A 14,869-nucleotide genomic window follows, 5' to 3' on the forward strand; every position below is an offset into this window, starting at 1 on the left:
GGGAATATAGGGCTGTTTAAATCATTTTGGCCTCTGAGATTCTTTCAAATCTATATTAAGCTCCTGAATGGTAGCCTTTGTTCAGATTATAGTCTTGTTCTGATGCTATCTTTTCAGCTCTAGCCAGTAGTAACCTGCTGTGGTTTGGACATTGATTGTGACTTGCCTAAAAGCTCAGGAATTAGTAGACTGCTCCCTACATGGGGTACTCAAAGGCAGACCTTTCAAGGGGCATGTCCTAGCATAATACAGCTAAGCCTTAGGGACTTACATCAAGAGGGATTCATACTGGTTTTATCTATCTCAGATGTGGTGGTACTAAGTAAGTTTACTCTATTCCCCAGACATGGCTGCACTATGTTCTTTTCTTTTCCTGTTCACCATGTTCTGACCCAGTCAGGAGGACCCCTTCAACACTATTGGTAGTGTTGCAACATAATTGAGACTCTTTGAACTCCAAACTAAGTAAGCTACTTTTCTTCATAAAGCACATAGCCTCAGGCATTTTGTTATAGCAACACAGAGTCGAGTATGTTTGAGCACTACTAAGCTTCTGAATCTAACTGCTTCAGTTCAGCACAATCTATCATCTATCAAGAGCTTAAATCAGGAGAACCATGCTACAGGAACATTCTACCAGTAGACTGTGAACCTTTGCTCTTCATCACTCTCTTAGACTATTGTATGTTACTTGCCTTGAAATATCCAGGAAAGGCTAATGACTCTGTAAGACCAGATGATCCTAATGGGAGATGGGAACCTGAGAGAGAAGAATCACCTGAAGCTGAAGGTTATATGAGAGCTGTCTGATTTATGCAGCCTTGAACAAGACAGACATTTTCTCAAGTAGATGGAGAGATGATAACTGGTACCTAAAGTTGTCCTTGATCTCCATACTCAAGTCTTGGTGCACACACACATGCGTGCACACACACACAGGGGTTGGGGGGGGGAGGGGATTGTAGAATTATCCCATGTTATCCTAAGATTATTTTAGCATGTTCTATTCTACACATTTGAGTTTCTGAAGTGGGGAGTATAAGAAGCATTTTGTAAGATAAGGTGAGAGGAACCCCTTTATCTTTCTTCATATCTGCCAACATGTGCCATTTTTCCCCCACAGATCCTTTTCTTGATGGAGAGTTTTTGTTTTTCTTACTCTTCAAGGAGAAGAAAAAGCTGAAAAATTTTCCATAAGATCTTTAAATTTTACTACTTTGCTTTCTTCTACTTAAAAATTACATTATGTTAACACACTAAGAAATTAATTTAATCATTACATTTTGTACAAACATACCAGTGCACATGGTTTTTAATCATGCCCACTCTTTTCTTCTGACTATGTAAACTAAACCACCATTAAACTATTTAGTAAATGCACATGGCTGACCTACATGAACATTTAACATCTCTTTTGCCTGATTTAAGAGGACTAGCATAATTTGTGAGATGACTGAAAGGCAACTTCAGAGTACACCAGACAATTTCAGTGTTGTAGCTTTGCACCTTGGAACAGAGAAGGGTGAGCTAATGGCCAGTTTCAGACAGAGTCAGAAATAGCTGTCAGTGTTCTTCCTTCTATTCTGGTTTCCTCAAAATGTTCCACTTTGCAATTTTACATTAGTCATTTGTAGAAGCTTATTAGGAAGCTATATTTAAAACAAATTTTTTACCATACTGAAGAGATTCACAGAATAGAATCAAATAAGTGCATGAAAAGACTATGATCCAGTCAAAGCTGTTACTTCAAAAGATTTTTCTTGGTTGAAATCCAAAACGGATTAGATTCTTGATTACTAAGCTCCACTAAACACACACACACACACACACAGAGTATACAACACATGTCATATACAAACAGCATCCATTCATACATTACACACAACATATACCACAGATATATACAATACCCAGCATACTCACTGAACAAAGACCAACACACACAAGTAACACATAAACCACAACATGTACAACACCCACCACATGCCATAGAAACACACTTCATTCATACACACCCAGAACACACACCTAATACTGATAGATGTAAGAGACACACACATTTTAGTGTGCTTTTTTTTTTCTCTACCTAACTTATTGTAACTCCTTTGAATTTATTCTTTTCCTTTGACTTGGTACTTTATTTTAAATTATAATCTTTACATGGGACATGCATGGATTCTTGACCTTTCCATGTTGAATAATAGTAAACAACTGTTCATGTATACTGAAAGACGGAGCACCTCTATTAGTGTAGCATGCATCAATATAAATGAAATTAATATTCTATCATGTTATGTTAGACCTTTATTTCATACTCTACTTTCATCTCTGTCTCCCTATGTTAGCTCAATGCAACAAGCAGAGACAGCTTCTATTGGCCATCGTCCGGGACATTCATGTTTCTCCCACTCTGTTACATGTTACTTCTAATCCAATCCGTTGTGTCTGCTCTGACTTCTTCCTATAATCAGTTGCACTCTCACATTTGGTAACTATCTCCAATTGCTATTATTAAGAAATAAAAAAAAATACAGCTAAAACTTCTTGCTATTGCTCTGTAGAGTCTGCCTATAAATCTAAAAAATGAAGGGCCATTATATAGTCTATGCAAATTAAAGAATATTGTAGTTATTTTACAATTATCCTTTATATCAGGTCGGAACATTCTCTGAACAAAATAGAGAGAATATCCTGAGAAGCTCGCCTGAGTCTATGCCTGAGCAACTCTGGCTCCTTAGAATCACTCCTCAGAATATCAAATCTTACCCCTCAGTTTTCTACAGATCAAGTAGTTTGTCCACTACTGTTGTTTAGAAATCTAAGTTAGCTACACATGATAAATGTAGCTGTTTAAGACAGCATGTGCATGTAGTACGAACACTGGAAAATTCTGTGTTCTGCGCTATGATTGTTGCTATAGGCTTTGTGACAGTACTTTCTGGCTGTGTAAATTTGAAGTTTGCATCTCACTAAGAAAATATTCTCATGAAATGATATTTATGAATGCCACACTAATAGAGGTGCTCCATCTTTCAATATACAAGAATAGTTGTTTACTATTATTCAACATGGAAAGGCCAAGTATCTATGCATGTCCCATCTAAAGATTATAATTTAAAATAAAGTACCAAGTATCTGCAAAGACCTGCCAAATGCTCAGAGTACACTCAACTACAATATACCTTTTGCCTGTCCCCTGGCTTCCTCCCACAAATAAACAACTTTCACTTGCTGGCTAGGAAGCACCAACAACAACTCAATGGAATCATTTTAGGAGGAATGTTTCCTTCGAGGCTGCTGTTTATCCAAAGGGAGACAAAAGAGTTTGAAATATCCTCTGGGGATAGAATTGTTGTGAGTCACCTGACACAATCATGCTGAGAACCAAATGTCTGTCCATTGCAAGAGCATGAGTACCTTCAAGCACTGAGCTATCTCTCACCCTCTATTCCTAGTTCTGACTTTAAAACTCCTGTAAATATCTGGGGACTGATTCTTTTAGCATCTCTTCTAGCCATCTCTGCTTTAACATGAACATTTTTCATTTTTCACACTTTGATATTATATGGGTTTGCATGTTGTAACTGAACTTGGAACCATACATAACACCAAAGGCATGTTAGCATGGAAGATGTAGCCTGGGACCAAACATTACAACATAACCATGGTAACATGGAAGGCACAGCCTGAGAATAAACAGAAAATAACACCATAGCCATGTTAGCATTGAAGATGCAAAGCAAGTCTAGACTCCCTCTCTTCCAGCTATTAAGTAACTGAACCAGTTAACCCTGGAAGGGAAGGCCTTTGCCTGTACTGTCTTACAATGTAGTCAAGAAACAGCCTTTGACAACCTAAGTTGTTAGTCGAGTTTTCTTTCCTCAAAGCTATTGAAATTGTTTTTTTTTAAAGCTATTCTCTCAATTTATACTCTATGGAGTATATTCACCCCAAAGCAATAAAGGTGATCTTTTAGTTATACCTGGTAGGTTACACCCTACAACTCCAGAGGTTCAGAAACTTTGAGAGAAATATCATGAGCTTCCCATTAGCCTGAGGTACATAGCAAGCACATACTCCAAATAAAGCAACAACCAAAAAGACAGTCTTCTCACATGCATCGTACACTGCCTCCCCACTGTTCTGAATGTGTGCAATCTCCTGGGTTGCAGATCTACTTTCTTATCTCTGATGCTTTTCAACTCTCAGATGAATGCCCCTGGATAGACTCAGGCTATATCTGCCTTTATGTCAGAACAGCAGGTTAATTTTTATGTTGTGGTTTCTGTTGAATGATATGTGACTCATTGATCAGTTTCTGTTTGAACCCTTTAAGAACATCTTTAAAGTCAATGTATTCATTGATATGCAATACCTTTGCTGCTTTGGATCAAAAATCAAAAGAATTGTATAGATAAACTATATTGGGTAGAAAATTAGTAAAATCCACTAGAAATGAATGGAGGTGGATAATCTATGAATGTCTCACATGTGGGAGCAAAGAATAAAAAGAGGTATTTGGAGAGTTTAGTGTCCAATGTCATTAACAGTTTTACAAAACTGCATCTACAGCATGATGCTGATACTCAACTGCTCATTGTGATTGGTTTGGTGTACTACACTGGCCACTCTTCTGCAAACACGGTGGTCTCTGCATTCAGAAACTTAAGTGTTAATCATGTATGGCATCTAAAGAGCATAAACTTTTTTTTTCTCTGCTGAGCACTCTCTAGACAGTCTTTATCGACAGAGTTCATCCTTTTCCTGTTATATGAGACTTTCCTAATTCGCATGAGACTTACCCAGTACTGTGACACCTGCTGTCTCTGCCAGCCCACCATACGCATTTTTTTGTTGTTGTTGTTAGAAACCCATGTGTCTTTCTTTGCTATGCTTATAAAATCTTTCCTTAGAAACTGTGTCACAGTGACCTTTCCTAGCCATCCTACCGAAATAGCATCCTGTGACCAGGCCATATCACATCCTAACTTTTCTTTTACTATCTTTCTTTATGGAAATTATCTCCATTAGATCTTATATTACTTCTTTCCTAGATAAAGTATATCTTCTCAATTTGCATATATGTTCCCTAAGGGTAGAAATGTGATTTGTACATTGCCATGTTCTTAATACCTAGAACAAGACATAGTAGATGCTAACAAATATTTGTAAAAGTAAAAGATATTTAAATGAATTATTTCAAAAGATTTGAGGATTGAAAATAGAATATTTGTATAGTATTTCATTTGTAACTGTGTGCATGTGTGTATCATAGCTCTTAGAGGCCAGAATGGATAATAACTGAAAAAAATATTGCATGCCGAGTTTTATTGAATCCTATTTTTTTTAAAGGTCAATTTCTTCAGGGTTATTATGGAACTTATAAGAATCCCAGGGCCAGACCAAAATAGTTCTAAATTTAGGCATTAAACAAAAATAGCTCTTAGGCTAGGAAAGCACTGCCAGTCAGTGACCATCTCTGAATTAGACAGAGGATGGAGGAGAAAGCCTCACAGCTGGCTGTTATCTAGAGTGCTTCTGCAGCAGAGGCTGCTGAAGGAAACAGAGGGCAGCAGTTGACATCAGCCAGCTGACAAGAGCGTGTGACATCTTGAGTGACTCAGATTTTACCATTTTCTTTCTTTTCTTTCCTTTTGGGATTTCTACTTCTTTCATTATTTTTTTTCTATGATGAATTCACAATGCCCAGAAATAAACTGAAGTAACTGCCTTGCTTTAACTCGGGACATGTCTATGCCTCCAGGATATCTCAGCTGTGTTGCTAGCATTTAAAGGCATCATCATGGTTAGATAAGGGACCCAATGTTACTCCATCAATTTGTCTATTTCCTGAGTAAAACTTACTGATTTATCTATTAATCCAAAAAAGGACTTTAAAAGCCTTATATTTATTAAATTACAAATAACTATGCCTATATATCATAACAAGCATTATCCTACTTCTGTGCATGACACATCCAAGAGCACAAACTGCCTCTGCTTATAGAGCAGATGTTACATATTTTACATAAAACAGGAATATCACAGTCATTATTACACATGAAATATAGTGAAGTAATAAATAAAATAATTATATAGCTATGTAAAGTAGAAATTAAAAGGTAAAATAATATAATAAAAATATTAATGTAATAACAAAATTAAAAAAGAACATCATTTACAATTCTCTTTGTCTCTGACCTGGACCACTCACATGGTTTCATCTCATATCAGACTGAGGCTATAGCCTCATGGGTCATACAACAGGGTCAAAGTCATCACAGTGGAAACTAATGCGCCAACTTTATGGATAAGGATATAAGGAATATTCAAAGGCAATTTAGGAAACCTACACTATATAAGTACACCAATGAAGTTGATACATTTTTCAATGGCTTAAATATTAGAATAGCAGGATTTCTGCCAAAGATCTAAGGTAAATAAAAGAGCAATGTGGAACACTTAAACATGTTTCTTTTTTTCCAATTAGTTATGCATGATTTAATTTATACACAAAGAATTAATAATATTCAAATTCTAAAAACCCTATATAATTTGTTTAGAAAATATAGACAGCAGGACTTTCCCTGTGTGTTTTTCTGTATCTCAGTTTTGTAGGCTTCGTTAGGGGCTAGTGCTAGGTGAATAGAATTCTCTACCCACATTTTATTCTGAATAAAGTAGAAACCACTGGGATACAATTATTTGCTCACAAATGACCGAAATAAGTACACAGGGCTGTCCTGCTCCTCCTGTGCTTCCGGTAAATAATGTGAGAGCCATTCATCAATAGCTCTTTTCCTATTAGCATTGTTATGTTTGAAATTTAACTCTGCTTGAATGGCAGTGTTGTCAACATCCATAGACAAGTGATTCTGGACAGGATTAACTATGAGTCTTCTGAGCATGATTTTGAAACAAAGAAACTAGATTTAGACAATCAATTTAAAGAATACTTGGTGACCATCAAGGCTTTTTCTAAATGACAGAATACTTTAACATATACTGCTCACTCTTGTGCAATACTGAAGTGGAAAATCATTTTCAATAAGTGTTGTAGTGTAAATGCAAACACGTCCAGCTGACCTCATATGTTAACTCTCTGTATAATCTTCATTAAACTGAAGCACCCACTTACAGTCATCTCTTGTGACTGAACTGCTTTGTTGGTTGATGACATAATTTTATTTCACCTCAGGAATTGTGACAATTATACATGACTTTTAATATAGTCTTTCCTGTTAAGATACAAATAGTAAAGTGCATATGATTCAGGTGATCCAGCTTTTACCCCTACCTCCTGCCCCGCCAACAAGGAAAAATTAAATTGTTCCTGGTACCATCACAGAATAGCTGATAAAGTCAGCCTGGATTATCACTGTGGGGTAGCTCCTGTTATCATCAGCCCTTCCCAGAGGGCCAATACAATGTGCAAATGCATAATTTAAAAATGATCAGGAAGAAGCCTGAATCCATTTTTCTTTCTAAATTCTAATAGGCCAGCCAGAGTTATTGGGTACCTGTTTGCTGTAATGCCTTTGTTTCCATTTTCCTTTATAAGTTCTGACAATGACAAAGATTTTCATGATTTACCACACCACTGCCAAGGAAGACAGTATTTGTATAAGCTTATCAGTGACAGGCATTCTCTGTTCATCAGTACATCATTGGCTTGGCAGAGGAAATAAACTGTCTCCTTTTCAATAAAATGGATTTATCCCAAGAAAAATAATAGGGTTAAGGGAGCAAGAACATGCTATTGTTGTTGTCCTTGTTGTTATTTTTAAACCAATGAAGCTTGCAGAAACATCCGCAAGTGACTGAAAAGATACCTACAGAGACTTATGTGAGAATTGGAGGATGGTCATTGTAGCTGATCAGCTGGACTTCCATTTGGTATGTTCAAAAGCATTAGTATGGGAGGTAGCCTACACATTGTATGTCCACTAGTTTCCATCTGCCCAGGGGCAAACTCACAGGACACAAACATTAAATGGAAGAAAGGGTAGACCTTGTATATGGCAGAAATCTGAAGTATATGAGGATGTTTGTTGGCCTCATAAAGCTGCAATTATTGGAGGAGTCAGTATCTTTATCATAATTCAAAACTACAGTGCACATGCTAATCAGACTTTATCTATGGAACCATCTGTGTCACCAATAAAGAATAATTTATGTTATATGAAAAGGAACCTTGCTATGATGAATACTATCTCAATATCCTCTCATGTTAAATATTTATAAGTGAATTATCATAATTCTTAGCCATTGTCCAAAAGAACTAGGACAACTGAGGAACCCATTGACCAGGATATTTTTTTTAACACAGAGAATCAATTCACACTTTTTATTTTGTTGTTGCTCACTCAAACATGGAGAATAAATAAAGAGTAATTTGTAAAGAGCTGCCATAAGCAAGGAAAGTTCCTCATTATTTCAAAATGCATAAGGGTGAATCCCACTGTTATTTCCTATCACTATTTGTGCATTTACTTGGAGAATGATGTGTCCTCTGAGATTCATTTTTACATTGAACAATAATATGGATTTTTTTACTCCAACAGAGGTAAACATCTCTCCCCCTCCCCCCCTCTGTCTCTCTGTGTATCTATGTATAAATATATTTTTAAATTTATACTATGACTTCATCTCAAAATGCTTTTTATATACTATTAGAAAAATATTAGCTCTTTTGAAGTTAGTTTAATATTGAAGAAAACAGTGTACTGACTTTTAAAGTTTTTCTTTTACATACAGCTAGTAAGTTTTAGATATTATTCTCTCTTCTGCTACTATCTCAAAAATAAGAAGAGAGAAATATCCACTAGTCTTAACTATTAACTATAAACAGAATTTTTACTAATAAACTTGCCCCAAAAAGTAAATAAGCATATGGTAGATCCAGGAGTGAGGACTTTGTGTTCCACTGATGGATGCATACACATTGCAGCCTTCTCAGCTTCTCTGTTTAAAAATGTTATTCTCTTTCCCATCTTTAGGTTCTATATTTGCCTCATGGATTTGCTCTGACCAATAAGGCTTTGGCAAACAGAGCATCAAGACTTGGAAAAACTTACACACTGTAGTTTGCCCTTCCTCTTATTACTGCAGACCTTGTCACCACATGCACCTAAAAAAAAAAATGATTCTGTAGAGATGGAAGGTACTACATAAGCTTCTATGGAAGAAAAGACACTAGCAGTCTTACCAAGCTACAACACCAATCTGTCAGACAGGATATACCTGATGATACCATAGTGGCATGGCAGTTACATCTGTAACCGGTTACTTTCTGGTTGAATATTAGGCCTTCTCCATGGAAGAAATTTCATACATTATACTGAAAAAATGACTCAGTTGTTCATGGATAGAGGACTGAGGCTTTAGTGAGAATCTGCCATCTTTTTGGTACATGTTTATGGGATCAAATTGCTTTCTGAATGTGCATGTTTATACCCAAAGATCTGTGTTGCTTTCAATCTTGATCAGAATATATTCTGTTTGTAGTGGATTGTGGTTAATATAAAGAGGTATAAATGGTCAAAATGCTAAACATCAAGGACTGTGGACTTTACTGTTCTAAATCAGACATACATATTACCTCTCCAAGGCTCAGGGAAGAATGGAGAAGCCTATGCATGGGGTGCAGTTCTATGCAACTCCATTTTCTCTGCATTACATTTCTGTTAGACACATGAATTTCCAGCAGCTGTGGTTACCAGGGCAAGATATGAACATGATATGAACAATAGAAAAGAGTCCATGTACTTGAACATACACAAGGGAATTGTAGCTATGCTATACACACTTTTCCAAATTTTCTTTTTTTCTGTTCTTTGTCTTCCCCTATCAGACTACTTTTTACTTTCTGGTAAAGACAAGGAGATATGATTACAGAAGCACGTTTTACAAATGTAAATTTATCTTACTAAAAGCTAATTTTGCTGAGTCACTCATGTCTGAAGTGTCTCAAAAAAAAAAAAAAAAAAAAAGACAGCTCAAAATAACCCAGATGTGAAAGGTGTTTTTTAGGGTTCCATATACTTTCATCATTCACAGCCACAGTTCCTAATAGAGACTTCTGAGAAAACTTTATTACAGTTTTCTTAGATTTCATACAGCATTCTTTTTATCATATGTGTGATTCTATCTACAATAGCAAATTAAATTTGTCTCTCTCTCAGTTTTTTATACCACAGTTTACTCAATGAGGAAAGGTTAGAGACTGATTCCTCAGATGATGCGTGGATGCATGTCTGCAGCTCTGGGAAGGTCAGAGGACTGCCTTGGGTGCCAGTGCTCACTTCCACCTTATTTGCCACAGGGTCTCTGCTGCCAATGCCTGGGCCAGGTTAAATGATTCCCAGATTCCAGGGCTTCCCTATTCCTCTCTCATCTTGCCACATTAGAACTAGAATTACAGACAAGTGTCAGGTGTCTAGCTATGCTGGTTAGTGTGTTCTTGGGAATCTGAACTCACATACAGCAAATATTTTACCTGCTGAGCCATCTCCTAGTACTTCCATGTTTTCAGGCACAATAGATACTCTAAAATGATTTATATAGGACATTTCCTGCTGCAGTCCTGTAATCAGTCATTTCTGAAATATCCCTTGTTCCTTCAAGAGCAAACTTAATAAAAGGGAAGATCTTGACACTTTATGTGCTATTTCTACAGGAATACACTGCATCATGTCTTCTAGGATGACTGAAATACAGCAGCTATATCTATATCATCTATATATCTGTATTTGTGTATGGAAGCATTTGTGTTTGTTTATAACATATATGAACATATGTGAACATAGCAATGCATTCAACAGCTCTAAACCACTACCATGGGTAATTCTGATAAACCTTCCACACCTATATGTATAAGCCCAGCTTCATCATCTGCCTCCTCTAACTTGGTTCCTTAGATACATAATATTAGCACAGCACATTGGGAAACAATGTTATTAAACAGAGAACTGTGCAGAAACAAAATATGGCTTGCCTTTAATTTTATAGCTCATTTCCAACATTTTTAAATGTAATACTGCCCCCAACTGAAGTTGCCTTTTAAATGGGTAATATATGATTTGACTCCTTGAGATGGTCTAGAAATAGTTTAGGGAGCCTATGACTTCCTACATTTTTAAATTTAATATGCATATATTAATGTTCACTCTATGATTTACATTCTCTATGGTTTTGATAACCATACCACACAGTGATTTAGTATCTGGTCCATAGAGCGTGCTTTCTCATGGCATTCAAAATGATAATTGCTTCATTTGTACCTTTGACCACCCACTCAACCTCTCTCCTGATGATCCCTGTTCTTTTCACACCATTTCCATTCTCAGGTATGTAACTAGAACCATAGAGTGCATGCTATCTGCAGAATAGCTTCTTCTATTTAGCACTGTGCATGTAAAGTCATGAGTCTATGACATTTGCACCTCATTTATTTTATCATTGAAGCATGTTCCATTATTTAGATAGCCCACTGCTTGTTCATTCATTTATGAAAGACAACTTTCTTATAGTTTCCTCTTTAGAGTCATTATTATTGTTAGTGCTATTATCATTGAGAATGGTTTTTCTGTGGCTCAGTCTGGTCTCAAACCCATTTTGTAGCTCAAGACAACCTCGAACTTCTGATCTCCCTCCCTTTACATCCTAGGGGCTCGGATTATAGATATACATTACCATATCAAGTTTATGTTCTACTGGCATCCAATCCAGGGTTTCCTACATGTTGGGTCCATACCCTTCCACCTGAAAATATGTCTAGCCTACCAATTCATTAAAGTTTAATTGTGTAAAACTTTATTATAAACTTGAAGGTAAAGCATCATCATTATTTAATTATTCATTTTTATTAATAATGCTCTTATATACAGGTATATATGAATTTTCTTTTGTTTTCTGATTTACATATAACCACTTTTCATATTTTCTAACCAGCTAGGAAGTCAAAAAAAACAGGACTCGCTTGTTCCTAGGGTAAGAAAATTTGGATTTGTAAAAAATTATGACGTTCTTTTAAATGATGGAGCCATTTTGCAAGTTCAATGAGAATAGATGAACAATAAGCCTGAGTGGCACCCGCAGTTTTAGTTATTATTATGTTAATTTGGACATGTTATTATATCTTGCTACACTTAGAGGTCTGATTTCAATATAAGGGCATGAGTCCAATGAAAACTCTTTCCTCTAGAAAAAGCCAGTTTTCAAACAAGGCTGAGCTATATAATAGTTCTTTCATATTTCTCAAGGAAGTACACCCAGGATGGTCCAGCCACTTGGAAAAGGACATATGAAATAAAACTCTGGGGTTTTATCTCTTGCCTTTAGTTTTTTGGTTTTTTTTTTTTTCATTCAAGGAGCACCAATCACCTTAAACATGCACTTGGCACATAGCTTCATCACTGTCACCTCTATCCTAGCAATCAATGTGTTAAGCATTCCCCACAAAGTGACACTTGTATCTCACCAAGAACACTAAAAAACAATACAGGAGACAATAAAACAGTGACATAAATATAGGAAATGATTAAATATCAGAAATCAATTAAATGCCTTGTCTTTTTTTTTCTTGGATATTTTCTTTATTTACATTTCAAATGTTAGCCCCTGTCCAGGCTTCCTCACCCGAAAAACACCCTCCCCCTATCCTCTCCCCCCTTCCCCTGCTCAGCAACCCACCCACTCCTGCATTCTTACCCTGGCATTTTCCACACTGGGGCATAGAGCCTTAGTAGGACCAAGAACCTCTCCTCCCATTGATGTCCGACTGGGACATCCTCTGCTGCATATGCAGCTGGAGCCATGAGTCCCATCATGTGTGCTCTTTGGTTGGTGGCTTAGTCTCTGTCAGCTCTGGGGGTACTGGCTAGCTCATACTATTGTTTCTCCTATGGAGCTGCAAACCCCTTCAGCTCCTTGAATCCTTTCTCTAGCTCCTTTATTGTGGATCATATACTCAGTCCAGTGAACAATTGTGAGCATCTACCTCTGTATTTGTGAGCCACTGGCAGAACCTCTCATGACTGCATTGTCTTTAGACCACAGTAAAGACTTCAAATATAAGCATTCCTGAACAATCCTTTCTAGTAGCTATTAGGTTTTCTCCTAAGAACATGTCTACAGGGAGATTAAGTTAACTTAGTATAAAGTACCTGCTATATTTGCTCCGGATTAAATGCAGATATGGTGAAGAAGTTTAAATGCCTTCCAGTGTTTGATTTATTCTACTGTCAATGACAACTTGATATGCACAAGAACATGAGAGGTTGTTTAGTTCTGCTTAACAATATCAGTATTGGTATAAATTATAACTGGCATAAGAAAAACTGTGGAGGAGATCTTCATACAGTTTTCTTAACTGAGACTTAATTACAACCAAATAATTGTATATGCATTTTACCTGAAAGCCACCTGCTGACAGACAGGAACAGAATGAGTCTCCAACAGGAAGCCATGCTTAGTCACTGGGTTCCAGATGGCGATTACTACTGAAGTTTCCTCATTGACAAAAATCCTGGTGAGACAGACACAGGTTTCAAAAACAGAGAAGCCTTCTTCCCTGCAAAATCTCATATCATTACCCACAACTTTAAGTGTACAGGTAGAGTGTTTCTGTGTCTTAGTTATGATAGTTATTATCTTACTTCTGTGAAAAAACACCAAGACAAAAATCAACTTGAGGGAAAGGATTTATTTCATCGTATAACTTACATTTTATAACTTCATCATCTGGAAAAATTGGGGCAGGAACTCAGGCTAGAAGCCCGGGGGCAGGATCTAGTGCAGAACCAATGGGAGATGCTGTTTACTGACTTGTGGCATGGCTTGTCCCACCCTATTGCTTATAACATCCTGGACAGTCTACCCATGGTGGCACTGCCCACAGTGAACTTGCACACAGGCTTATTGGTAGAGAATTTTTCTCAATTTGAGGGTCCCAATTTCATAATGACTCCAGATTGTGTCAAGTTGACATAAAAGTAGCCAGCACACCTAATAAAGATAATAAAAAAATTCTGCTACCATTCATTTTAAGGTGCAACATGGAACTTCAGAAAATGGATAAACTGTCCATATTTGCTTCTGTTGAATATTCTGTTGCAGACCATAAAACCAATGAGGTCTAAAAGAGATGAGTTTTCCTCACAGAGTGTGTATAATTATATATTACACCAGACAAATTATTTGACATGAAAACAGGAGTGAAACACAGGATCCATTCAAGCACATGCCTGTTCTAGAAAGAAAGTAATGATCAGTTAGCCAAGAGAGTTTACACACCACGCCTGGAGCCCATGGAAGCCTCCACAGGGGACAGTCTCATTTAATTATTAATATCAACTGCCTTTGTTGATAACTCTAGTGAATATCTGTAGTGTGTTACAGTTCCCTCCTTCGGTGCTTAATATCTCATAGCATCCTTTGCTAGCCAGAACCTGAGGGAAATAAGGATTTTCATGAATATTTAATATTTTTATAATGCTATTTTTATAACAATAAGCAGAATAGCACATTGATATCTCTCGGTTTCTGTTTCTGCACCGAAAGGCAGAATAAACATGAAAGAAATGTAAAGCACTGCAAAAACTTGACCAGTAACACGCCTCACACACCTCACACGTTTACTAAGCTGCAAATTTCAGGTGTCAGTCATAATAGTTCTGGTAAAGTCTCTATTAGGTTAAGAAGTAGTTGGATAGTACTCTGATGGTTTTTACATAATTGTTCTCCCTCTCTCCCTCTCTCCCTCTCTCCCTCTCTCCCTCTCTCCCCCTTTGTCCTCTTCCTCTTTCTTCCTCTTGCTCATCCTCCTCGTCCCCCTCCCCCTCCTCCCCATCCTCCTCCTCCTCCTCCT

General features: G+C 36.9%; 1 protein-coding gene across 8 annotated transcripts in view; it reads right to left on the reverse strand.

Annotated features, from left to right (window-relative positions):
* The window catches only part of Cntn5 (contactin 5), a 1,179,522-nt gene that overhangs the window by 715,207 nt on the left and 449,446 nt on the right, over positions 1-14,869 (reverse strand). For 7 of the 8 annotated variants that reach the window (XM_021171282.2, XM_029481828.1, XM_029481827.1 and 4 more), the window contains one exon: positions 13,415-13,528. In XM_021171282.2, coding sequence (XP_021026941.1) covers positions 13,415-13,469 — 55 coding nt within the window. In that variant the 5' untranslated portion in view covers positions 13,470-13,528. Of the gene's footprint in view, positions 1-13,414; positions 13,529-13,725; positions 13,772-14,869 lie in introns of those variants that run through there. The other variant, XM_029481831.1, reaches the window with a different exon arrangement.

This window comes from Mus caroli, chromosome 9 (assembly GCF_900094665.2).
Source record: "Mus caroli chromosome 9, CAROLI_EIJ_v1.1, whole genome shotgun sequence".
NCBI classification, from domain to species: domain Eukaryota; kingdom Metazoa; phylum Chordata; class Mammalia; order Rodentia; family Muridae; genus Mus; species Mus caroli.